Below are 27,680 nucleotides of genomic sequence, written 5' to 3'. Positions count from 1 at the left end.
AACAAAAGCACCTGAAAGCATGCTGTGCATGAAAAGAAAAGCTAATTCTAGGGATCTAGAAAAGAAATGAGATAAAATGCCATAAAAAGCAAAGTGGAAACAGAGAATAAACCAGGGAATTGGGTTCTAGACGAGTATTTTTAATTTGCAGTTGAAACTTGGAGGTTGAGCTAATATATGAGCACTAAAGAGAGTGGGATTTTAGGACTTTAAGGAATGGGAGAAATGATGGGCATGAATGGATTTGTAGTGGAGAGGAATTCAATGTAAAACTACTGGACCAAGTGCCATTCTCTTTCTACCAGCCTTGCCATCAAAATTATCATAATGTAAGCACAGTTGAAAATTATAGCTTGTTGTCTCATGTGTCTTCTGATACCAATAAAGCTTTGGGATGCCAGCCACATAAAATCAAACTCCAGGGTTTCAGAGAATTCAGGGGCATTGGAGAATTTTGTTTAACATACTTTAAGCACAGGAGGTTACTTTGTAAAATGCCAGTTTTTTTTATACTTCTGTATTTTTGAATGTAATGGGAAAGGAACAATTTTTAAAGCCAACAAATCATGGAATCCCTACAGTGTGGAAGCAGCCCACACCAAACTTCCAAAGAGCTTCCCACCTAGACCTACCCTCTACCCTATCCCTGTATTGTAAAAGGGATTGCTATACTTTTTAAAAACTAACTGTTGACACTTAATTGTAAGTGTTGTTCATACTTATTGCTTGTTCAACCAGTGATGGTGGGTTAGTTGTAGATGGATTGGAGCCAAATAGCTTGTAAAACATTAGATACACCCAGCAAAAAGTAAATGTAGTTAGTTATCAATGACAAAGGCCTTCTGCCTGTCAAAGAATGCGATTGGCTCCCAGGTAGCTTGTGGTTGTGATCCAGACTGAAAAACCTTTAGACCTTTGGAAAAGAAGGTGCTGGGTTTGCCTCTTCAGTAAAAAAGAAGACGCAAAACCTAAAGAAAACCAATTTATTTTTCCTCACCAGTTGCTGTAAGCTGTGGATTTGAACCAATAGATTATAAATTGAAAACCAGTTGTTCTGTGTCTCATGCAAAGAAGAGAAAAACCTGGGGAAAGAGAGAGAGAGATCAATGAACAGCAAGTCCTGACAGGCCAAAAGGATCATCTCAGTGAAGTCTGTGAACAGGGATGATTAATCTGCCTTCCTAGTTTTCCCTCTAACCATAACACCAAGTTTGTTTGGTGTTTGCATAGAGCAGTTTTAGGCCGCATAGGGTGCCACACTCACAGGAATCCGATTCATGAGAGAAGAAGAAAAGGATAGCCAACTCCCATTCCTAGACGTGATGGTACAGAGAACACCGAACGGAGAATTCACTACAAGGGTATACAGGAAAGCCACACACACAGACCAAGTCCTAAACTATGAAAGTAACCACCCCAACACACACAAACGAAGCTGCATCAGGACACTATTCAAAAGGGCCACAACACACTGCAGTACACTAGAACTGCAAAAAGAAGAAGAGGAACACCTATACAAGGTATTCGCCAAAAACGGATATCCGCGCAACTTCATCAACAGATGCCTAAGAGAAAGACCACGGAACGAGGACATACCACAACCAAAAGGACTAGCCACACTACCATACATCAGGAGCATCTCAGAACTGACAGCCAGACTACTGCGACCCCTAGGACTCATAACGGCACACAAACCAACAGCCACGCTCAGACAACAACTCACCAGAACGAAGGACCCGATACCCAACATGAGCAAAACTAATGTAGTGTACAAAATACCTTGCAAGGACTGCACAAAACACTATATAGGACAAACAGGAAGACAGCTAACAATCCGCATACATGAACATCAACTAGCCACGAAACGACACGACCAGCTATCCTTAATAGCCACACACGCAGACAACAAGCAACATGAATTCGACTGGGACAACACTACTATCATAGGGCAAGCCAGACAGAGAACAGCCAGGGAATTCCTAGAGGCATGGCATTCATCCACAAACTCCATCAACAAACACATCGACCTGGACCCAATATACCAACCACTACAGCGGACAGCTGAAACTGACAACCGGAAGCGGCAGGGACAGACCACTATAAACACCGGAGGAAACATCAAAGAAGCGCTTCGCAGGAGGTTCCCAAGCACTGATGATGTCGCCTAGCCAGGGGACGAAACGTTTGCAACAAAAACTTCCAGCTCGGCGAACAGAACCAAAGCAACGAGCACCCGAGCTACAAATCTTCGCACAAACTTTGAGCAGTTTTATCTAATAGACATATATGTTTACATTTCATAATTGCTTTGAAACTATGTGTAATAAATAGTCAATGTTGTTAAGTATAAAAACATGGTCAGTGCTTTCTGTCAGCCAGAGTCTGACGAAGCAAGCACATTGGGGAATTTGGGTATTTACATAAAACCTTTAATTTTTATGATGATTTCAGAAATCACAGAGCTTGATTTCCAACATAGTACCCCAGTGAAACAATTCAAAAATTAAATGTACAGGTAATTCTTCTATAATACGATACTTGCTTTCTAATGCAACCCCGCATTATAGAAAAATCGCGCTTTCGAAGATTGTCCCCAACTCATCAATCACGTTACAGCAAATTCATGTTAACGAAACGTGTGTTTTAGGAGAATGACCTGTATCAATATTTTGGTAATTTTCCATTTTATGCCTTTATTGAGTACAAATCTTGTTTGGTATTAATTTGTTCAATTTGGCAAATGTTAAAATTAAACATTTTGTCAAATGTTCTTTGTGATTATTTGTTTTAATACTTGGTGGTGTATCTGACAAAAAAGTGCAGCAGGTCAGGCAGCATCCAAGGAACAGAAGAATCGACGTTTCGGGCATAAGCCCTTCTTCAGGAATCCTGAAGAAGGGCTCATGCCTGAAACGTCGATTCTCCTGCTCCTTGGATGCTGCCTGACCTGCTGCACTTTTCCAGCAACATATTTTCAGCTCCATATATTAGCTCTGTATGGTCAGGACTTTGACTGTCCCTTGCCTTTCTCTTGATCAAATGGATCCATTGGTACACAGTGCTGACAACACCAACTGACCTGCTGCGCTTTTCCAGCAACACATTCTCAGCTCTGATCTCCAGCGTCTGCAGTCCTCACTTTCTCCTCGGTGTATCTGACAGAATGAGTACCAGACACAAGAATTCTATTGTCGCTACTTCCATGATATTGTTGATCGTGACTTAAAGGAAATTTTAATTCGTTGAGCTGTGTTCTCAAATTTTACTTCTTAATTTTCCTTTGAGCATAACATAAATGTCAAGGTGGCGAGCAAACTGAAGCAGGTTGAGATATTGTTTTCGGAGTTTGAAGAAACCTTGTGAAGGATCCCTCATTTAACAGGGATATGGAAGGATTACATGTGTCAACTGTGTTGAGCACCCAGTCCTGCTAAAATTAAGTAACACAAGGACGATTGGGCGATAATTATTTGATTTGAAAGCTCTGATGTTTTTTTAAATACAAATGGACATTTTTGGTGTTTTGCAGCATCATAGGTAGTGAATTTGGACTTTAGAAAAATTGTGAGGCCACTGCATATGTACTACATTCAGTCTTATATCTTGAACCCGAAATTCTCCAACAGACCTCTTGTGAAATACCTTACGATACAGCTGATCATCCATATACACCAGATCTAGACTATTCCCTTATTTTCAACAATCATGAATTATTTGTTGATCTTTGAAACCTCCAAAAATCCTTCTGAAATTGTGGTCCACTTATATACAGAGTATAAAATGTAAACCTGTAAATCGTTGTCATTTTTAAATGTGTAAAAAAGCATAAAAGCAGTCATGCATAATAAAATCATGTGACATGATTTACTGAATGAGGTAACTGTACAAGGTTACATTCAGGAGAGTCAAAGCAATGTGGAACATGTAGAGTTCATCAAATATATTGATTCTGTTTAGTTATGACATCATCACAAGAATCCTACTTTGGATCAGTAGTGTCCCTCCACAAAAAAAATCATCTTTTGACTAAATATTCCATTTCCCTTGTACAATCTGATAACATTTCATGCACTAATAACTTTCCACGATTTGAAAATGATTCCTCACAAAATATCAAACAGGAGAGGATATATATTGTTCTCTTTTCTCAAAGTTTCATTTTTCCAAGAAGCAGCCACTTATTATGTTGGTATGACATGAATCCAAAGGTTGAACTATGTACATTAAAGCCATAAACATAAGTGCTATTTCATTGCAGGAAGCCCCTCTTGATCTCATCAGTTATTTTTAGGTCCACACATCTCCCACATTACGTAGAGCACGAGAATGTCTGTTCCAGAGATTATCCATCAGACCATAATATATAGGAGCTGATTAGGCTATTCGACCTACAGACTCTGCTCCACATTCGATCATGGCTGATACGACTCTCAACCCCATTTTTCAGTCTTCTCCCTGTAACCCTTGATTCCTCTTACTAATCAAGAATCTATTTATCTCTGTCTTAAATATACTCAATGGCTTGGCTCCATAGCCCTCTGCGGCAATGTGTTTCACAGATTCACCATACACTGGCTGAAAATTTCATCCTTAGTCAGTTGCAAAAGGTCATCTCTTCATTCTGAGGCTGTGCCCTTAGGTCCTAGCCTCTCCAATGAGTGGAAGCATCTCTATATCCACTGTACATAGAAACGTATAGAATACTGAGTGGTCTATCAGATGCCCCCTCATCCTTCTAAACTCCATCAAATACAGACTCAGAGTCCTCAACCACTCCTCATATGACAAGCTCTTTGTCCCTGGATTCATTTTTGTAAGCATCTTCTAGACCCCCTCCAACACCAGTACATCCTTCCTTACATATGATGCTCAAAACTGCTCAGAAAATTCCAAATGCAGTCTGACCAGAGCCTTATACAGCCTTGGCAGTATATCTCTGCTCTTGTATTCTAGCCCTCTTGAAATGAATGCTAGCATTGCATTTGCCTTCCTAACTGACAACTGAACCTGCATGATAACTTTAAGAGAATCCTGAGCTAGGACTTTCAAGTCTGCTTGTGCTTTAGGTTTCTGAAGCCTTTCCCTGTTCAAAAAATAATTTAACCTCTTCTTCGTACCAAAGTGCATAACCTCACACTTTCTCACATTGTATTCCATCTGCCCACTCTGTTATGAAGATGTGGGTGTACTGTACCTTTTAAGAAAATTAGAAGCTAGCAGAACGACCTGACAGCACCAACTGTTCTCAATAAGGTAACAATGTAACAGTTGGTTGAAAGCTAGGTGAGCTGGGTTGCCTGGAGACAAAATCAGGTTTGAATTAGGCCAATCAGTTTAAATTATACCCTGAAAAATACCAAATTCCAATCAAGTTTGAACTGAGTATATTGACAATCTTAAAAGCCAATGACACAATCTGATGTTTTGGGGTATAAGACCGGGGAAAATTGAACAGTTGGGAGGAGAATTGCCAAGCCACCAGCATGGAGAGACTGCCCAAAAAATAGCTCTGTTAAAGGTACCTTGATCAACCAGTAACCTGCAAAGCGGAATCCTCAAGAAGAAGAAAAGAAGACAGGAATACAGGGAAGAACCTAAAACTGAAAATGTGTTGCTGGAAAAGCGCAGCATGTCAGGCAGCATCCAAGGAGCAGGAGAATCGATGTTTCGGGCATGAGCCCTTCATGAAGAAGGGCTCATGCCCGAAACGTCGATTCTCCTGCTCCTTGGATGCTGCCTGACATGCTGCGCTTTTCCAGCAACACATTTTCAGCTCTGATCTCCAGAATCTGCAGTCCTCATTTTCTCCTAAAAGAATCTAAAACAGCCTGGTTTTGAGATAAGAGGTTTTGTTTTGTAAATCTTAAACTGAATTTTTATCGGACCAGCATTGTAGAGGGGAAAGTAAAAGATAAGTTAGAGGAAGGAGTTGTAAATAGTTGTTACTTAATTATTCTCTGTTATACTTTAAGAAATAAAGTTGTTAATTTGTACCTTAAATAGTTCTTGGCCTCTTGAATTTTCACTGCACAGGATAAATATTTTCTGTGTTGCTGGTTTAAATTAAGCAGGAGGGTTTACTCTGTGTCATAATAGTTTGGGGGCTCATTGTCAGGATTTGAACTGGTTTGGAAAGAGTTGAATAGATTTGGGGGTACAAAAAAATCCCAGCAGATCTAAGCATTTGCAGGTTAGTGTCCTAGATCTTTAAATAAAATGCAGGTGCGGCAATTTGTTTACTTTCGGTGACTTGTGGTTGATTAAATTAAAAGTGAGAGAAACTGCTCTTAAAATTGCTAAAGATGTTCTAAAATTTGAAGATAATTCTCAAGTTTGCCAAGAAAGCTTAGAAGAAAAGAAAAGGCCTTACTTTTAGAATTAGCGAATGATAGATTTGGGTTTAACCAAGGACAAAAGTAAAGCTGAAATTGTAAGGGAATTACTCAAACACTTAGGTGTGTCAGAGAATCAGACAAGTGCAGTAGAGGTAGAAAAACTTAAATTACAAGTGAGGAAAATGGAGTTAGAAGATAAACAAAGAGAGAGAGAATTAGAGAGAAAGAGAGAGAGAAGAGAAGGAGAGAGGAAAAAAAGAGAGAAAGTTCTTGGATGAGCAAAAAAAGAAATAAAGAGAGAAGTTTCTGAGCTGAGCAAAAATAGAAAGAATTTGAACTTGAGAAGTTGCAACTTAGTCAGCAAGGTTGAGTTAACAGGATGGACATTAAAAGAGAAGGGAGTGATATATACAAATATGTCAAAACTCTGCCGCATTTTGATGAGACGGATGCTGAAGTCATCTTTATTTCATTTGAAAAATTGGCTAGGCAGATGGAGTAGTCTGAGGATTTATGGGTAATGCTAGTTCATACAGAACTGGTAGGCCAGAGCAAGTGAGGTACTTGCCACGCTGTTAGAGGAGGAGGCAAGAGATTATGAAGAGGTTAAAGAAGCTATTTTAAGTGCATATGAATTGGTACCAGATGCATATAGGTAGGGATTGAAACACAAAGAAGGAACCAGGTCAGACTTATGTTGAGTTCGAAAGAATTAAATATAGTCATTTTGATAGATGAGTGCGCACTTTGAAAATAGATAGGACCTTTGAGGCTCTGTGAGAGATTATTCTGCTAGAGGAGTTTAAAAACTCACTTCCAGAGATGGTAAGATTTCACACGGAAGAACAGGAAGTGAGGAGGCCACAGAATGAACAGGTGAGTACGTGTTGGTGCATGAGACAAGCTTCTGACCAGAATTTCGTCCTGTGAGGGATAGAAGTTGGGAGAAGGGGAAGATCCTACACTACTAAACCAAGATCAGGGAACACAGGTAAGAATTTACCACAGGTTAAAGAAGCCCAAGAGAATGGGCAGGAGGTGAAAGGCCTCAGGTGTTTTCACTGTAATGGAGTGGGACACAGAAAATTACAGTGTCAGTGATCTCAGAAGGGCACTGGGACAAGGTGTTTTCACTGTCAGAAAGTGAGACACGTAAACTCACAGTGCTGGTCATTTAAAGAAAGGTGCTGTGGGAAAAGATGTGGTAAAAGAAGCTAAGCCAGTGGCATTACTGAAGGTAGTAGAGGGGACCCCAAGAAGAGCAAAGGAGCTGCAGGAGAGTGCACAGCCTAGGTAGGGGCTGGGTCTGGAGTTAATACCTAATCTCTACAAAGAATTTACCTCTGCGGGTAAAGTTTACTTAGAAAAAACAGGGGGAGAAGGACAAGGGGTTATAATTTTGAGAGATACAGGATCTAACCAGTCACTAATAGGGATGAGTGAATATGCACTCTTTCTGATCTGTTACCCAAGAGTGTGGCAATTTGTGGAATCGATGGACAGAAATTTAATGTTCCCCTATGTAAGATCAGGTTGGAGTGCCAACTCAAGACTGGGGAAGTTACAGTGGGAGTGATTGACAGAGTGTCAGTTCCAGGAATTCAGATTGTTCTTGGGAATGATTTGGCAGGGCAAGGTGGGATTGACACCCCTAGTTGTGGAGAAACCCAAGGAAGACCAAGAAATTGAGGAGTTAAAACAGAAATATCCTGGTATTTTCCCAGACTGTGTAGCAACTAGATCCCACTAGCATAAGTCACAGCATGAAGTGAAAAGTAAAGAGAAAGATGAATGAGTTGAGGTTCAGTTAGCAAATACTCTGTTTGACGTAATGGTGCAGGAAAAACCTGAACAGGCATTGGGTCAGACAGAAGTGTTTAGTCCTGAAAGGCTAAGAGACTTGCAACAGCAAGACAAGATGATAAAAGATATACATGCGGAGGAGTACTCAGAAAAAGAGGCAGAGAGTATTCCGGAAGTTATTATCTGAAAGATAGAATCCAAAGACGGAAATGGGGACCACAGCAGGTTAGTGAAGAGGAGAAATGGGCCGAAGTGCACCAGATTGTGTTGCCAGTCACATACAGACAGGAGGTGTTACAGGTAGCACATGAACTACCTGTAGGAGGTCACCGAGGGGTATGAAAGACTCAGGCTAATGTACATAAACATTTTTATTGGCCTGGAATGCACAAGGATGTGGTTAACGTTTGCCGTAAGTGTCATACCTGCCAAATGGTAGGTAAGCCACAGGCGGTAATAAAGCCAGCACCTTTGTTGCCAATTCCCACATTTGAAGAACCTTTCACATGGGTTATAATTCATTGTGTAGGTGCCCTCCTGAGAATTGAAAGTGGGAACCAGTACTTGTTAACCATCATGGATGTGTCTACCAGATTCCCGGAGGCAATTCCATTACAGAGTATCAAGGCAAAAAAGGTGGTAGATGAGTTAGTAGCTGTCTTCACATGGTATGGGCTACCCAGGGAGATTCAGTCGGTCCAAGGGCCAAATATTACTGCCAGGTTGATTAAGGAGGTTAGGGATAGCTTAGGTATATAACACTTTAAATCCAGTGCATATCAAATTGAATCCCAGGGAGCTTTAGAAAGATAGCATCAAACTTTGAAGACCACATTGAGAGCATACTGTCAGGATTACCTGATTGATTGAGATAAAGGTATCCCATTTGTATTGTTTGCCATTAGAGATGCCGCAAATGAATCTACTCAGTTCAACCCGTTTGAGTAAATATTCAGTCATGAAGTGAGAGGCCCATTGAAATGAATTAAAGAAAAACTGACAGGACCAAAGTCAGAGATCTCACACTTTGATTATGTATCGGAGGTGAGGGAGAGATTAAATAGAGTAGAGGAGTTAGCTAAACAGCACCTGAAGAGGGCACAGTATAGAATGAAATCGGGCCAGATAAAAGCTCTGAGACTCTGACATTTTCCCGAGGGGATGATATGTTAGTGTTGTTACCAGTGATAGGAGTTCCCTTGAAAGCCAGATTTAGTGGTCCTTATCAAATTGAGTAAAAGTTGAGTCAGGTGATCTATTTAGTAAAAATGCCAGATAGCAAAAAAAAGTGTCGGTTATGTCATATGAACATGTTGAAATGATTATACTAGAGAGAAAGAACTGGAGAAACAGGTGTTAGTAACTGCCGCACAGAGTGAGGAATCAAATCCAGATAATGTAGATTTTGATGTGCCTCAAAATAGATTTTAAAATGAAGATGTCCCTGAGGAGTGGGATAGATTAGTAAGCTAACTGTCTCAGGAGCACAGAACACTGTTGAAAGGTTTGTTACTACAGTATAAGGACATATGTAAGAATCAGATGGGGAGGACTAATGCTATTATACATGAAGTAGATGTAGGGAATACTGCTCCAATCAAACAACATGCCTGTCGGCTTAACCCTTTCAAAGCCAGACAGGTCCACATGGAGGTGGAGGCCATGCTCAACAAGGACATCATCGAACCAAGCCAGAGCAAGTGGAGTTCACCAATCCTCTTAGTTCCCAAACCAGACGGGACCCAACGATTCTGCATGGATTATCAGAAGGTCAACACCGTTACAAAATTGGACTCATATCCAATTATTAGAGTGAAGGACTATATGTAGAAAGTCCGACAAGCCAGTTATCTCATCAGGTTGGACCTAATGCATGGTTATTGGCAGGTACCTTTATCAGAGTCGGCGAAAGGAATTTCTGCATTTGTAAACCGAAATGGGCTATACCAGTTTAAAGTGATGCCCTTTAGAATGAAGAAAGCATCCACCACATTCCGAAGACTCATGAACAGAGTTGTGGCTGGGTTAACAAAATTTGCAGTCCATTTGGACGATGTAGTGATTTTTACTAAGTCCTGGAAAGATCACATGGTACAGTTGGCAGAGCTCTTTGAATGACTATGAGAAGCAAAACTGGTGATAAACTTAAATAAAACTGAATTCACGAAAGCAGAAGTGACGTTCTTGGGACATAACATCGATCATGGTTGACCCCATGGAACACAAAGATGAAGGCCATCGAGGAATTTCCATGACCAACCTTGAAGAAAGAGGTGCTTTGATTCTTCAGACTTAGCAGAGTCTATGGGAAGTTTCTTCCAAAGTTCAGCAGTGTAGTGGCACCATTAACTGATTTGCCAAAGAAGAACACAAAGTTTCGATGGACAGAACAATGCCAGGAGGCATTTGACCATTTGAAATCAATATTAACCACCAAACCCGTTTTAGCTACACCAAACGTTTCAAAATTTTTTAAAGTTGCCATCGATGCTAGTGACATTGGAGTTGGAGCTGTACTCCTACAGAAAGATGTGGATGGGGTTGAACTGCTAGATGGTTACTAAAAGATTAACATCCACCAAAGGAAATACTCCACAATCGAAAAAGAACTATTGAGTTTGGTACTGGCTTTACATTTTAATGTGTATGTCACGAACAATGTGTCGGAGATGGTTGTGTACACAGATCATAATCTGCTTATATTCTTAAAACACCTTAAAAACAAAAATATGAGACCTTTTCATTGGAGTCTTATGTTACCAACTTTTCATTTAAAGTCGTACATGTTGCGGGTCGTAAGAATGTAATCACAGTTGTGTTATGATGAATTTAACTGATAAAGTTTAGATGAGATTTATATTTGTTTAATGTTTTATATATATATACAGGTATATGGAAAGAAGTTAAGGTGAACTTATATTAAAGTTATCCGTATGTTAGGGTAATGTGTCTAAAAAGTAGAAGAAAAAAATAAAGCCATCTTTTCAGTATGATGGTTCATTTTTTCTTAAGGGGGGAGGTGTTATGAAGATGTGGGTGTACTTTACCTTTCATAGAGTTAAAAGCTAGCAGAACAACCTGACAGCACCAAGTGTTCTCAATAAGGTAACAATGTAACAGTTGGTCGAAAACTAGATTAGCTGGGTTGCCTGGAGACAAAATCAGATCCAAATTAGGCCAATCAGTTTAATTATACCCCCAAAAAATACCAAATTCCAATCAAGTTTGAAATTAGCATATTGACAATCTTAAAAGCTGATGGCACAATCTGATGCTTTGGGGATATAACACCGGGGAGAGAACTGCCAAGCCACCAGCATGTAGAGACTACCCAAAAAATAGCTCCCTTAAAGGTACCTTGATCAATCAGTAACCTGTGAAGCAGAATCCCCAAGAAAAAGAAAAGAAGACAGGACCGAAGGGTCTGTTTCCATGCTGTACATCTCTATGACTCTAATACAGGAAAGAACCAAAAGCTGCCTAGTTTTGCGATAAGTTTTGTTTTGTAAATCTTAATTGTGATTTTTGTCAGACCAGTATTGTACAGGGGAAAGTAAAAGATAGTTTAGAGGAAGGAGTTGTAAATAGTTGTTAGTTAATTATTCTCTGTTATATGTTAAGAAATAAAGTTGTTAATTTGTACTTTAAATAGTTCTTGGCCTCTTGAATTTTCACAGATTACTGCACAGGATAAATATTTTCTGTGTTGCTGATTTAAATTAAGCAGGAGGATTTACCCCATGTCATAACAATTCTCTTAGCCTGTCCATATAATTCTGCAGTCTCCCTTCTTCCTCAACACTACCTATCCCTCCACCTATCTTTGTATCATCTGCAACCTTAGCAACAATGGCCTCAATTCCTTCATCCAGATCATTAATATAAAACATGAATAGTTGTGGTGCCCACATGGACCCCTGTGGAATTCCACTAGTCACTGGTTATTATTCTGAAAAAGACCCTTTTATACACATTCTCTATGTCTGCCAGTCAGCCAATCCTCTATCCACACCATTATCTTGCCCTTAATACCATGGGCTCTAATCTTATTTTGTAGCTTCCTGTATGGCACCTTGTCAAAGCCCTTCTGAAAATTCATATAAATCACATCTACTTGTTCTCCTTTCTCTAACTTGCTTGTTACTTCCTCAAAGAATTCTAACTGATTTAGCTGGCATGACCTCCTCTTGATGAAGCCATGCTAACGCAACCTTATTTTACTATGCACTTCCAAGTACTCTGGAAACTCATTCTTCATAGTGAACTCTAAAATCTTACCAATGACCAGGATCAGACTAACAGACCTATAGTTTCCTATCTTCTGCCTCCCTCCCTTCATAAACAGGAGTGTTACATGAGCCATTTTCCAGTCCTCTGGAACTCTCCCTGACTTAAGTATTCCTGAAAGATCACAGCCAGTGTTTCCACAATCTCCTTCAGAATGCAGGGGTGTGGTTCATCTGGTCTGGGTGATTTATCTACCTTCAGACTTTCCAGCTTCCCCAACACCATCTCCTTAGTGACAGCCATTACAATCACTTCTGCCCCCGACTCTCTTGATGTTCTGGTATGCTTCTGGTGCCTTCCACTATGCTAACTATCTCTTCAGTTCCTCCATAATTTCACTGCATCCATTTCCATCCAGCCATCATCACAGACAGATGTAACAACTGGGAGGGAACTTATTCTCTGAATAGTTTTACATTTGAAAATTACCATGAGCTTTTGTTTCATCAGCCATGCAAGCTAGCACCACCATGAATTTTGTTTTCCCAAACTCATTAATTCAAAATGGGTTTGATATGGATTTAGGTATTTACCAGAAATTACTTAATTGTACATACTGTATTCAGCTCAAAGAAAATTGATATAACACATTAAGGGGCAGAAATGATTGGTTTGTATTTTGGAATGTTCTCAAATGTTATCAGTGGTTAAATTTCCAAACTATGAAATCTGTACCCAATAATAACTGGCAATTCATCTTTTTTTAAATAGGAATGGCAAGGATTCCATTATTCTGACTGTCCTTCAGCCTCATCAAGTGAGTATGCTTCTTAATTCTTTCATAAACGATCTGTAAATGATCTAACAAGGGATGGTTTAAAATCGATTGGATATCAGTCGGCAAATGCTACTCATAGATTGGAGAAATATTCTAGATCTGATTCCAGATCTAAACTGAACTTGTCCATCACAGCATGGCAGCACTTAGGTCCTGCATTAAATTATTATTTCAGATTTCTTCTCCTGAATACTATCCAGAGGTTTTCCCTCAGAATTGTCTGATTTTGATTTTGATTTAATTTATTATTATTGTCATATGTACCAAGATACAATGAAAAATATTGTTTGGTGTATTATCTAGGCAAAGCATACCTTACATAATTGCCCTCTACTTTAATTATCTTCAGAATTGAATATTTTCACAAACTGTGGCCCTGACTTTCTGGTTTGGGAGAGCAGAGATGGGACATTTCCAAGCTCTGAAAACCCAAGCTAGGATAAAGGGACCCAAAAGGTCAAAGACCATTCTGGAGTCCTGGGTTCCTTCAGAAGTCGGGTTGGGTGTCCCTAGGTCAAGAGGAGAGGTTACTGGCTGTGGATTCAGGCATTGTGCAAAGCTTGTCCACTTGTAATGGCATTGTACTGCAGTTTAATTTTAAATGGTAAGAAACATCCCTCCATCCCTTACACTCTCTCCCCCCTCACACAACTCTGCTCCTTCAAACCACCATATATCCTCTTTACCCATCGCAAAGGCTTCTCATACCCACTTTATCACTGGATGCCCATCACATGGCCATTCACATCCCCTCTATCCCATACCAAATATTTACACTGTATCCAATACCCTGGTCCAACTTAGGGCTAAATAATTCCATTCAATGACCCACCTACTACTATTTACCCCCTCCACTCCATGCTAACTCATGTAGTATGCACCAAGGGCAAACTCCAGAACCTTGTTGACATAGGCTAAAGTTGTGTATCTATTGATCGCATCACTAATTTTAAAGAAACACTCATTGCTGAAAATAAGTCAGTGCACTGAAATTCTTTAATGTAAATTCTTATGAAAACAAATATTTGTACGGGAAGTTGTTTGAAAATGTCAGCTCCAGTAGCTTTATGCACTTTTTAATCACATTCTTATCTACCTTTCATAATTCAGTGCACCTGACTAACTGTCTATCTGATTGCCCCCATGTTGTCCTGTCTCCATAGCCACAGGGGTGACTAAAGTGGTGTACTGACTATCTAAAAATAAATTAATTGAAGCAGACCTGCTTTGAACTGGTCTGATCTGTACACTCCAAGTATCAGACAGCTATGAAACCAAAATTTGATTTAAATTAAGGCTGATAGTCATTTAAATGGCATACTGTCAGCGATTTTTGGCATTTTGGCCAGCAGGATTAAAATCTGGCCCATTTATCTACACTCACTTGGACTGTAACTGCTTAGATTGAGGCATGAATGTATCTTTTACTTTTAAACTTTGCGATACGACATGGGTCTTCTAAAATAATTTAACGATTTTATGTACCTGAATCTTAAGGATGATCATAGGTATTTTTGTGACTTCCCAAAAACATTTTCATAAACCATGGGTTTAATTTTCATTTTGGAGATGGAAAATTTTGGAGTCTTTTTTTTCTGCCTCTCATGTGAAAATGACTGAATTCTGTATTTTCCAAAGTGTGATTTCTTAAATGATATGGAGGCAGGCATAGCGGCAGGAATAGAAATGAATGTGAGTTTCAAACATCCAAGGCAGCTATCACTGAGGTTTGCTGATTGTCATAAGGGAGAAAGTTTGTGCCATAGCCTGCCACTGCACCACAAGGCAGTGAGGTGACCCATTGAAGCTAGTAAACTGGCTCCTACTTGGGGAAGGAGGAAGGCCCTCATTCTGGAAGATCTGGATCTACTCATCCAGCAGCAGGAGAAAGAGAGGACTGCAGATACTGGAGATCAGGGTCGAGAGTGTGGTGCTGGAAAAGCACAGCAGGTCAGGCAGCATCTGAGGAGCAGGAGAATCAACATTTCGTGCATAATCCCTTCATCTGGATGCCCAAAACATCGATTCTCCAGCTCCTTGGATCCTGCCTGACCTGCTGTGCTTCTCCAACACCACATTCGCAACTCAGCCAGCAGCAGGCCACCTCTCCCTTCAGCACAATCTCCCTTTGGCAATTCCAATTCCTCCTCCTGTCTTGTCTCCTGCTCTCTCCCAATGAGCTCTTTTCCAAAGCTACATTGTCTTCAGGATGTGCGTCAAATATAACTTCATCAGTTTGGCATCATATTTTTTAAGTATGCCTTATGCTACTCCTGGTAGTTCTGCATTACTTATTAAACAGTGGCTTAATGGTAATTGTGACATGAGCAATGCACAGGGCATGAGATTAAGATTGTGGTTAAAGTAATTTCTCTGCTATTGACAACCCAAAGCACATCATAGATGCATAGTTTTGAGCTGCTGTTTTGTACAATATTCGTACCAAACAATGTTTACTGTGGAGAACAACACGGAAGATATAGAATGAGGGGAAATAGATGGTGACATCTTGAAAAATGTCCATATTACAGAGGAGGAAGTGCCGGATGTCTTGAAATGCATAAAAATAGATAAATCCCTAGAACCTGATCAGGTGTACCCTCGAACTCTGTCAGAAGCCAGGGATGTGATTGCTGGGCATCTTGCTGAGATATTTGTATCATTGATAGCACAGGTGAGGTGCCCAATGACTGGAGGTTGGCTAACATGATACCACTGTTTAAGAAAGGTGGTAAGGAAAGGCCAGGGAACCATAGACTGGTGAGCCTGACATTGGTGGTGGGCAAGTTGTTGAAGGGAATCCTGAGGAAAAGGATTTACATGTATATGGAAAGGCAAGGACTGACTCCAGATAGTCAGCATTGCTTTGTACCTGAGAAATAATGTCTCATGAACTTGATTGAGTTTTTTGAGGAAGTAACAAAGATTATTGATGAAGGCAGAGCGGTGGATGTGATCTATGTAGAATTCAGTAAGGCATTCGACAAGGTTCCCATGGGGGAATGGTTAGCAAGGTTAGATCTCAGGGAATACAGGGAGAACTAGCCATTTGGATACAGAACTAGCTCAAAGGTAGAAGATAGAGGGTGGTGGTAGAAGGTTGCTTTTCAGACTCTCGGCCTGTGATCAGTGGAGTTCCACAAGGATTGGTGCTGGGTCCACTGCTTTTCAACATTTATATAAGTGATTTGGATGTGAACATAGAAGTTATAGTTAGTAAGTTTGCAGATGATACCAAAATTGGTGTGTAGTAGACAGCGAAGAAGGTTACCTCAGAGTACAATGGGATCTTTATCAGATGGGCCAGGGGCCAACAAGTGGTCGATGGAGATTAATTTAGATTAATGTGAGGTGCTGCATTTTGGAAAAGCAAATCAGAGCAGGACTTATACACTTCATGGTAAGGTCCTAAGGAGTGTTGCTGAACAATGAGACCTGGAGTTCAGGTTCATAGTTCCTTGAAAGTAGAGTCACAGGTAGATAGGATAGTGAAGAAGGTTTTTGATATGCTTTCCTTTATTGGTCAGAGCATTGAGTGTAGGAGTTGGGAAGTCATGGTGCGGCTGTACAGGACATTGGTTAGGCTACTTTTCGAATATTACATGTAATTCTGTTCTCCTTCCAATCGGAAGGATGTTGTGAAACTTGAAAGGGTTCAGAAAAGATTGACAAGGATGTTGCCAGGGTTGGAGGATTTGAGCTATAAGAAGAGGATGAATAAGCTGGGGCTGTTTTCCCTGTAGCGTTGGAGGCTGAGGGGTGACTTTGTAGAGTTTTATAAAATCATGAGGGGTATAGATAGGATAAATAGACAAGATCTTCTCCCTGGGGCGGGGGAGTCCAGAACTAAAGGACACAGGTTTATGGAGAGAGGGGAAAAATTTAAAAGGGACCGAAGGGGCAACATTTTCATGCAGAGGGGGTGTGTGTATGGAATGAGCTGCCTGAGGAAGTAGTGGAGGCTGGCACAATTACAGCATTTAAAAGGCATCTGGATAAGTATAGGGATTTTAGAAGAGTTTAGAGGGATATGGGCCGAGCGCTAGCAAATGGGACTAGATTAGATTAAGATATCTGGTTGGCATGGATGAGTTGGGCCAAAGGGTCTGTTTCTATGCTGTACATCTCTATGACACTATGACTCTAATAGAATGGAGAGTGTTATCCATGTAAAGACAAGACATGACCTCCACATGAATTGTGCCAACATTGTTATGCATGTATTATATGCAACAGACATAATGTACATCAGGTGAAGATCAAATTGGTTTTCCCTCTTGGTGGTTGTCTCCTGCTTGCCTCAGGCATCATCTGACAGCTATGTCCTTCTGGACTCAGCTAATAGATCAGTTGTGAATCAGTCTTTGTGTCAGATATTGAAGTTCTTCAGGAAAAATATATGCTAAGTGTTTGCTACCCTCTTCTTTTTCCTCATGATGTTCAATACAGGACATAACTGATTTATCAGTTGAGGGAGCCCAGTAAGGGAAATAAGCAAGAGGTTTTGTTATAGAACATAGAACATAGAAAAATACAGTGCAGTACAGGCCCTTTGGCCCTCGATGTTGCCCGATCCAAGCCCACCTAACCTACACTAGCCCACTATCCTCCATATGCCTATCCAATGCCCGTTTAAAAGCCCATAAAGAGGGAGAGTCCACCACTGCTACTAGCAGGGCATTCCATGAACTCACGACTCGTTGAGTAAAAAATCTACCCCTAACATCTGTCCGATACCTACCACCCCTTAATTTAAAGCTATGCCCCCTCATAATAGCTGACTCCATACGTGGAAAAAGGTTCTCATGGTCAACCCTATCTAAACCCCTAATCATCTTGTTGACTTTGTTTGACCTGATGCCATAAAACTTAATAAGATCTAGAGTTAATGTTGAGGACTCCCTGGATCAGTCCTTCCTCAAATCCTCAGCTGGGTCTTTCCTTCCCGTGGCCCTATCCAGGAATGGTGGATGCTAATGCTGGTGGCTGTAATTTTAGCTGTAAAGTATGATTCAATGATTTACACAAGTCCCCAGATGTTCGTGAGGAGAACTTGGCATCAATGTCTGAGCAGGGTGTATTTGTGCCACTTCCAGTGCCTGGATTGACATTTAATCATTACCAGCACAAAAGCAGGCCATTCAACTCCTCCTGTCTGTGCTGGCCCTCCAGAGGAGCAAATTCCGTTCTGCCACTTTGCAGTCCTCTCCTCACATCACTGGATTCTTTGAACACTGTGGAGGGTACAGCAGGAGATGACACTGTGTTGGCCCTCTGAGAAATAAGCTATGCAGGCTAATCACATTTTCTAGCACTTGATCCAGATCCGTATAAGTTATGGGCTTCAGCTACGTAATCACATTAATTTTGAAGTTAAGGTCAGACCAAGCTGCTCGAAAATATCTAATAATTGGCCACTTGAACAGCAATTCTAGATGGTTATTGTCATTCCACTGATTACCCACTTTTTAATTATTCAGTTAGCAATAATATAATCATAGAATATTTACAGTACCAAAAAGAAGCCATTTGGTACACCACATCTGTCCTGGCTGAATAATGAGCCACCTAGCCTAATGCCATTTTCCAGATTTTGTTCATAGCCCTTCAGGTTATGGTGCTTGAATATCAGGTGAATCATCCAGTTTTATTCTCAGTCAACTCTTCTGCAGTGAATTGATACATCTGATTATCTTGCTTGGCCAGTTCAGAGGGCAGATAAGAGGCAAGCGTATTTCTTTGGGTCTGAATTCACATTTTGGTCAAACCAGACATGTGTATAACAACTTAGTTTAAGTAATCCTGACAAATTACCATTGAATTGGAATAGATATTAAATATATTGACCAATTTTAAATCTTCCTACTAGGCATTGTATCCAAGTCTCAAAAAGATGAAAACGTTACAGAAATTAGGATGTCTCCCTATTGTAGCTGATGCAAAACCATCAATTTGAGTGTTTGTGCTTTTAAGTAAAGAGTTCTAAAATACTGAGTTTTGACGAGAAATGTAAGTGTTCTCAGGCCCCTGCATTCAGTAGAATAGTTGTTGACTATGGCATTTGGAATAGGCATTCGAAGACAAGTTAGCAAAAAAATACGTTGCTGATTCCAGGGTGATCTCTGCCAAGAATAAGTCAACCTTGTTCCCTCCAAATGCCAAAGAAAGGCACAGTTTTGATTCATCAATGTTGGATTACTCAAAATGTGGTGGATCTTCACAGGCAGCCTTTAGCCTTTCTTCAGTTGCTGACACTTGATTTCTAGCTCCCACTCTACATGGTGCTTCTGATACATCACGTTTTGCATAATGGGACTGGGTACAATTTAGGTAAATCAATAGAGTTCGCATTGTTAAGTTGAAGGTATTTCATTTATGTGCAAGTGTGGCCAGACCCTCAGGAGCAGTAGATTATTGACGAACTTCATGAACCATATTGTCAGCATCAGCATGCAGCCTATGCCCTGCATAAAAAATATTGACATTGTTAAATATAGCAATAATCACTGAATTATGTTTTATATAAATCTAATAAATAACAATATAGATAATCTTATCTAACATTTCCTTCAAGCATCCATTTTCATTCTCTAAATTCATCTATTCCTCTTCTTCAGTATGCTTTCTGGCCTGATCTACATTTTGAGCTACAACATTCCATTATGTAGTATTCTCAACCATGGGTCACATTACTGGTTTGAAGATCACAGGTTGCCAAGTACAGAAGCAAAAATCCCTGATTAGTATCTCCCAATTAGAATATCGAATAATTAAGGTTTGTGAGATAAGGTACCTATAATTAGCAATTAGCAGGCAGTAGTTGGTGAATAAAAGTATACAAGTTTGCACCTCTAAGAGCTTTTACTTTAATGATTTATATCTGGCTTATTTCAACTAAGTGAAGAATAAACATTTTCATCATTTCATGTTCATATTCACATTTTTGACATTTCTCTGATATTTTTCTAAGTTTTCTAATTTAAGAATAGGTTGCAATTTGGAAAACAAAATGATTGTCATTCTTATTTGTAAATAAATTGGAACTACGTTGACAAAGAACTCATGTGAAATTTTTCTAAAGGCAGAGGAGAAATTTTCCCCTCCCTGGACCTGTTTTCTTCAGCACTTACTGTTTTATGTTTTATTTTAGTATAACGCAGGTAGTTGATAAGAAGTGCTTAAGTTCTTCACAGATTTGCATCATAAAATCACTATGTGTCTTAACATTTCTGTCACCTTGGAGTTTTAAAATTAAAAGAGCATTTTTTTTGCCAAATCTGCAGAAAGGACTGAGATGAATAGTTATAGCTAAAGATTGAAAAATGAAGAATGGAAGGTAAAATGTTAAGTAGCAGCAGTAGATTCTCAACACCTTTTAAGAATGTCTGCATTTATTGGACTTTCAGATTGATGGCTGCAAATGAAGCATAAATTTGCTACCACAGGCAAATGACCAATTTAATGAACAGTGTGGAACAAATGCAAAATATTACCTCTTAATAGTTGAAGCTTACTTACCCCAGTATTAACTTGCTGCAATCAATTCATGGGAAAGTTTAGAAGCAATCTCAATTAATATTTTGAGTTGTTTTTTGTTAATTTTCTGGCACCAAAGATATATAATCATCTATAACTCAGCACTCATTGGCTGGGAATGCAACATGAGCAAACTGCAAGATGGAGTATTTCATATCGAACATAACTTATTATATTAAAACTTCTATTTTTACATGCACTCAGGAATAAAAGGATCGACATTAAACTTTCTAGGACCAGTGATCCCACTAATAATATTATCAGCTCCAATCTCCTTTCTAGAGTATATTAAGCAACATCATATACTGAGGCAGCACAGCTATCTGATAAAATGGCTGCAAAGTGAACAGTCCTACAGCCAGTACTGAAGTGTTGTAATATCAATCATTTTCTAAGCAAGAGTGAGTTGATTGTTACTTGACTTTCATGGAGAGCAGTATGGTTTTATGAAAAAATTGCATCATCCATTGGTGAAGACAATGCAAAAACACATGGAAAGTATCTGTTATTCTTAAATTACAACATGCGAAGAGTTCCTCTTCAGAAGAAGATTCACTCAAATCTTTGTGATCAGTAGTAAAGAGTCTTATCAGAGACTCAGCTGCAGACTTCCAACCTGTTGTCATAATTTGGACTAGAGTGTATCACAGGGGTTAGTAAAAAAAAATTCAAAATCAGGCTGGACAGGTAAAAAATACTAAAGAGAAAATGAAGCCCAGGTTAGAAAATAGACTTGAGGATAATAGATGAGACTGAGGTTACACTTGAACAGCATTTCCTTTCACAAAGTACATGTTGTTGCCATTTCAAAAGGACAAGAAACAATTTATTTGTCACTGTTTACTTGACCAGGTATTGGGTTACAGCCAGGATATTGCTATCTTAACATAATCTCAATAATGTTCCAACTCTTTCAGTCTCCGAAGTCTGCCTTTATTAGTGCAGCGAAGAAAGCACAGCTTAGGACGAATCCTGTCAAAGTACGATTTTCTGAAGAAGTCACGATCAACGGAAACAGTTCTGTGAGTCTTTACAATTTCTGTTTCAGTCAAAAAAGGTGAATTTTAAAGCCTACACCCTACCCAGTGGTTGCAGTGTGGATAGAAGTAAAGATAGTGGAAAGAGCACAAACTACAATCCCATACTTGACATCATAACCAGCCTGAAATTAAGCACAGGAATACTCTTTGCAAACTGGGTGATACAGGAATTGCTCTTGCTGGTGTGGATTAATAAGGATACTTCAGACCTCCATTGACCTTTGCTTCCACCACAGCTAATCTATTTGTCGACTTACCTGATTTCTCTCAGTAAATTCTCCCATTCTAATCATGATAGACCTTGCCAGAGACATTTGTATTGTATTATTGTGGTAGTCAGAGCACTTCTTCTGATGCCACTTGGACTAACAAACAACCCTCAGCAATGTTAATTTAGCTGAACCTGGAAAATTCATAGAATCAGAGCATTCAAATGAACTTCTCCTCCCAAGTTTGAGTCTATCTATATGCTGCTGTATCCTCTGGCAATCATCCTCACCACCTGCAGTTACCTCTAATCTTTGTGTCATCCACAAACTTACTAATCATACCACTTCCATTCTCCTCCAAATTATATATATTACAAACCACAGAGGTCCCAGCACTGATCCCTGTGGAATACCACTAGTCACAGATGTCCAGTCAGTAAAATACCTTTCCACCACCACTCTATGTCTTCTAAGACACCATGACTATGCCAGTTCTGTATCCATCTCACCAGCTCACTGCAAATCTCATGTGACTTAACTTTTGTATCAGCCTTCTTCCTTGTCAAAGACCTTGCTAAAGTCCATCAACCACCTGCTCTCATCAATCATCTTCATCACTTCCTCAAAAACATTTGTGAGACAAGAACTTCCCCACACAATGCTGCCTATCACAAATAGGTCCATGTTTTTCCAAATGTGATAAAGCCTATCATAAAAGTCTTCTCCAATAATTTCCCTACCACTGATGTAAGGCTTACTGGCATGTAATTTCCTGGATTATCCCTGTCGCCCTTCTTAAATAAAGGAACAACATTGGGTATTCTCCAGTCCTCTGGGACATTGCCTGTGACTAAAGATAAGAGCACTTCCAAGTTGCAGGGTTACAGAGCCAAAAAGGAGCATCAGTCAGAAAGAAGCTTGGCAGTGACTGGGACCATTAAGGAGTGGAAAAGGCCATTCCAGAATAGCATGATCAGAAACACACCCCTGTATTCAACCTGGCATGGAATTATGTTAAAATGAAATCTCAGACACAAAACAATATAAGATCCTTATTAACTGAACAATGTTAAAGCAGACAACTTAACATGAAGCTAATTAACATAGGACCTTATTATGTGTCTTTTAGGACTTGATCAGCTCATCAATACTCATGCACCATTCTGGTTATGGACATTTTAAGTCTCAGACCCAGGATAAATTTTGTATCTTCACGCACTGACTAACCAGCTGAGAGAGGGCAGTAAATGATAATCAAAAGGATGCCTTCCTTGCCCATGATTGACCTAATAGCAGATCCCTCATGGTGTCTAGAGTCCGTGCTAAAGACTTTCAGAACCACTCCATCCCTACTGTATATCATCATGTTGCTGCCTCTGGTGTGTCCTGTGAGACAGGACATATTCAAGGGCAGTGATGGAGGATTCTGGGAGATTGGCTTAAATGTTTGTTTGTCTGAGTATGCTCATGTCTGTGGAAATGCAATCCCAATTTTAACATAACGCAATATGTTAGTGAGGAAGAATTTGCAAGCTTGACTCAAGAAGGTGTGTGTTTCTATTTCCTATGCCTCAATGAATGCTGGTCAGTCTACTTAATTTTAATTTCAATTGCATAATGGTTTCATACATCAAAATGGCATATACACCATTGCATTGTTATCTTGAAAAACATACATTCTGGACTGGGTATGGATAAGATTTCAGCCTTGGGAGGACAACGAGGCTTATGATAATTTTGTGGTTTCATGATCATTATAAACAAGGTTAGAATTTTATTTCAGAATCATTAATTGATAAAGTTTCCCAGCTGCCACGATGGAATTTGACTTCATATCTCCAGAACATTTGTCTGTATTGCTGCAATACAATATCATTACCATACCCTGTAAGTCTCCTGAAATTTTCTGCTATTCTACCCAGGGACTCTCCTCCAGAGCCTCAGGCTCTGTGATAGTTTTTAAAATAATTTCTGAGAACACATTACTTAGTGGGCAGCATGGTGGCACAGTGGTTAGCACTGCTGCCTTGCAGCGCCAGAGACCCGGGTTCAGTTCCCACCTCAGGTGACTGACTGTGGGGAGTTTGCACATTCTCCCCGTGTCTGCGTGGGTTTCCTCCGGGTGCTCCGGTTTCCTCCCACAATCCAAAAATGTGCAGGTGAGGTGAATTGACCATGCTAAATTGCCTGTATTTTTAGGTGAAGGGGTAAATGTAGGAGAATGCGTCTGGGTGGGTTACGCTTCAGTGGGTTGGTGTGGACTTGTTGGGCCAAAGGGCCTGTTTCCACACTGTAAGTAATCTCATCTATCTAGACTCAGCTTGGGCTCTGACTTTCTATTTTCACTGACTGTATTCTACCAGTTTAGCTGCTGGTCTCTCGCTCGGTTTTACCTCATGCTTGCTCTGCACCCTGGAGCAGGCCCTCAGTTTAAGCTTTCACTCAAAAGATACCATCTTTGAAAATGTTCTCTTGGTATTCATTTCATCCTGATTACAGGATTATACCTTAGAGAGGAGTTTAAAGCCACAAACTTCTAATATATGCCAAACAATAAGGACATCTGCAAAGCCATAAACATGTAAAGTAATGTAACACAATAAATGTTATGTTATTTCTTGGATGAAATCTATCAGATATTACAGATGTTATTTAAATAAATGCAACATTTTCTGTTCCTACTAGGACCCTATGAAAGAGGAAACTCTGATGTTGATCTCAAACGTATTGAATGTGTACCTGGAAAACGGTCAGATGAAATCGTTCACCTTTGACAGCAGAACAACCGTGAGGGTAAGACCATCTCAGAAGAGAAAGGAAACTTAAATCCACAATATATTTTTAACCAGCAAATACAGAGTTGCCTGACTGGCAAATCCCACCTCCTGCTAAATCAGATGTAGTCACCTTCAAGGTGGGTTGGGATTGTACTTGCATTTTAAAAAAAATGTTTTTACATACCAACCAAACCCTACCCACTAATTTTTGGAGGTTAAATTTAACTGCTAAAATACTGTAAAATGCATTCATTTCCATCCATCTCCACCTTCAATCTTCATATCCAGAAAGTACAAAACTTCAGGTGTAACATTCTAAATTACATGCAATTGTATCGATATGTACTTCAGTTCCATTGTTTATCTGTAATGAGTTATTTAATGTTGAGTATATTTACATCAGTCCTGCTACACGTTCAAAAAATGATTTTTATATATCAGGATCTTTTGCACACAAGTGTCTTGAAAAAGTTAAACATTATATTGCAAAGCCTAGTACATTCACATGTGTCAAAAGATTCTGCAAAATAGGTAATTAAGATGCTGTAGAACTCACTTTTGTTATTTTTCCATAGACTGTAAAATAATAAACAATTTATTGGCCTGCCTTGGAAATCAAATACAACTCATGCCATGGTGTTAGTCTTTCATTGTTTTCTAGTTATAAACAAATGACAAAAGGAGCTCAAAGGGATCGATCTTGACTTTTGTGATGATGTAAATTGTGTAATAGCAATTATCAATAACCAACGAAAATAAAAATGGGGAGAGGTGTAAAGTGGGCTGCCAGCTAATTATTAACAGTATTTCAGTAAGTCAAGGTATACCCTAAAGACAGAAAAGTGGTTAGTTGTTCTGGTTTTTTTTAAGTAGAAAGCTGTGTTGAGATTCATGATGTTGGATTTCTGGTGTACTATTGCAAGTAACCTTATTTAAGCCAAATATCACAAATCAATGACATAGGGAAAGGTGGCATGTTCTGTATTTTTTATGATTACGCAAACAGAATTTGTCCTGATTGAAATAAATTAAATATTCTCTGTATATTCACTTTACCATGAAATAAAGCTCTTAATTTATTTGTATCTGACTCTGTTCACCAATTCCTTTTTAGTTTCCCTTTGGAGAGATTGAAGAAGCACGTGTGCAGAGAGCATAAATGTTACCACTATCATAGAAGTACAAGGGCAATGTCAGTCCATCCCCATACAAGTGATGATTAGACCTCAAGTGGGATCAATAAATGCTAATGAATCCAAGGAAGTACCTGTAGACGTCTTGGATTTGCAACATCAGCTTTCTTTATAACTGCCATATTTTGCTAGCTCCCTAAGTTTGAGTGACCAAAAATAAGTTGTGAGATAACATAGGCTGTTTATATGTTTTGTTTCAGCTCCACCATATTTGTGATAATTCTACGTGGAATCCGGGTATTTTAAATCAATTATTTCTGTGGCAATAGATTTCTCTTGAATTTTCCATTGCTGTACAAGTGTATAAATAAGAAAGTAAATACAATATAGCATACACAACTTAAGATTACAAATACCACACCTATTGATCCCTTGTTAACAATAGTGCCTGTGGTGATAATGACAATTAGTTCTACACACTCGTATAAATGATTCCAGCATTTATGTCATTGCAAAACAAAGATAGTGTACTGTACTCATTCTATATATTCTACTCCACCAGGAACTGAAAAGGGGAGGTGAGAGAGTTATAATGGAAACTTATATTCGTGTGGAGTCCATAACTATCTCTGTATTATACAAAAATGGCCATTTAAATAGTTTTTTCAAAGTTTTTAAAATGGTACAATTAATAATGGAAAGTTGTCAGTGGAATGAATATTGTAAGATTTCTCCAGGGTTTCCATGGCTCTTCCACTGAAGTTATAGCATATAAACCAGAAATCCCCAAATGGAAATTGGATGCTATATCTTTTTACAACAATGTAACACTCACGTTGTATAATACTATTGGTTGTTTCACCCTTGAGAATTCTATAATAGAAGTTTGCAGCTTCTGATTTACACAGTGTTATGTATTTGTAGGACGTGATTCTTACGCTGCAAGATAAACTGTGTCTCAGGTGCATAGAACACTTTGCCCTTGTACTGGAGGTGGGCAATGAAGGGCCAGAGAAGAAACTCCTTCTTCTTCATGAGGCGGAGACTCTGATACAGGTCAGTACAAGCAGCTTCTAATACTTTTCTCACATTCATGCTTAAGCAGCTATGTCTTTTTGTCTTTTGATCAAGTTTCCTCTTTTCCCTAAATAGTAGCAATACATTTTAGTGTATGATTCTCTGGCCTTCTGATCCACAAAGCGGTGCCTTTGTGTTATTATTGAATGGGACATGGTATCACCTGTCCAATCATGTTTGATACTCCCCCCACTTGATTGGCACTCACTTCTGGAAGGAGTATTAGATAATGAATAGGTGCAATGATCCTAAATCTTTTTGTCTTTCAGTATGATCCAGAGATTGGGGAATGGAGAAGGGCTCTGTTGAGAAGATGCAGTGCATCGTTAGCTTGTGAACACAAGAGAAGTGGTTTTACATGTGTACATTCATTAAATACCTTAAGGTCAACATCATCCTGTCACTTCTTTGTTTCACCTAGACATATTTGAAACAAGTGGGAACCCCTGTGCAACTTGTTAATCAACAGCTAAAAGGGAAAGAGGGTTCCTCTTCCTTCTTGATCGTGTGGTGAGAAATCTCCACATTCATATCAAACCTGCTAGCCAGCAATGCTTAATGACACACACCACAATGGTACGTGAAAAATAGGCCAATTTAAGGTTGCTTGCCGAAACACCAATAAGAGATTTCAACCTACAGCAAGGAGGTTTCAAAACACACTAGTTCAGCCTAAAACTTCCAAGATGTAGATGCTACCATGAA

The 27,680-nt window shown here is 39.4% G+C and overlaps 1 protein-coding gene across 1 annotated transcript in view; it reads left to right on the top strand.

Moving 5' to 3' along the window:
- The window catches only part of frmpd3 (FERM and PDZ domain containing 3), a 210,070-nt gene that overhangs the window by 74,267 nt on the left and 108,123 nt on the right, over window positions 1-27,680 (top strand). Inside the window, exons 3-6 of the mRNA XM_043705300.2 lie at window positions 13,137-13,182; window positions 21,657-21,761; window positions 24,674-24,781; window positions 26,823-26,954. Coding sequence (XP_043561235.2) covers window positions 13,137-13,182; window positions 21,657-21,761; window positions 24,674-24,781; window positions 26,823-26,954 — 391 coding nt within the window. The remainder of the gene's footprint in view (window positions 1-13,136; window positions 13,183-21,656; window positions 21,762-24,673; window positions 24,782-26,822; window positions 26,955-27,680) is intronic.

Source organism: Chiloscyllium plagiosum, unplaced genomic scaffold, assembly GCF_037043375.1.
Source record: "Chiloscyllium plagiosum isolate Xiang-an unplaced genomic scaffold, Cpla_swu_hap1 HiC_scaffold_11, whole genome shotgun sequence".
Taxonomy (NCBI): Eukaryota; Metazoa; Chordata; class Chondrichthyes; order Orectolobiformes; family Hemiscylliidae; genus Chiloscyllium; species Chiloscyllium plagiosum.
Note: the sequence above shows the minus strand (reverse complement) of the source record. Positions and strands in the feature narration are given on the sequence as shown.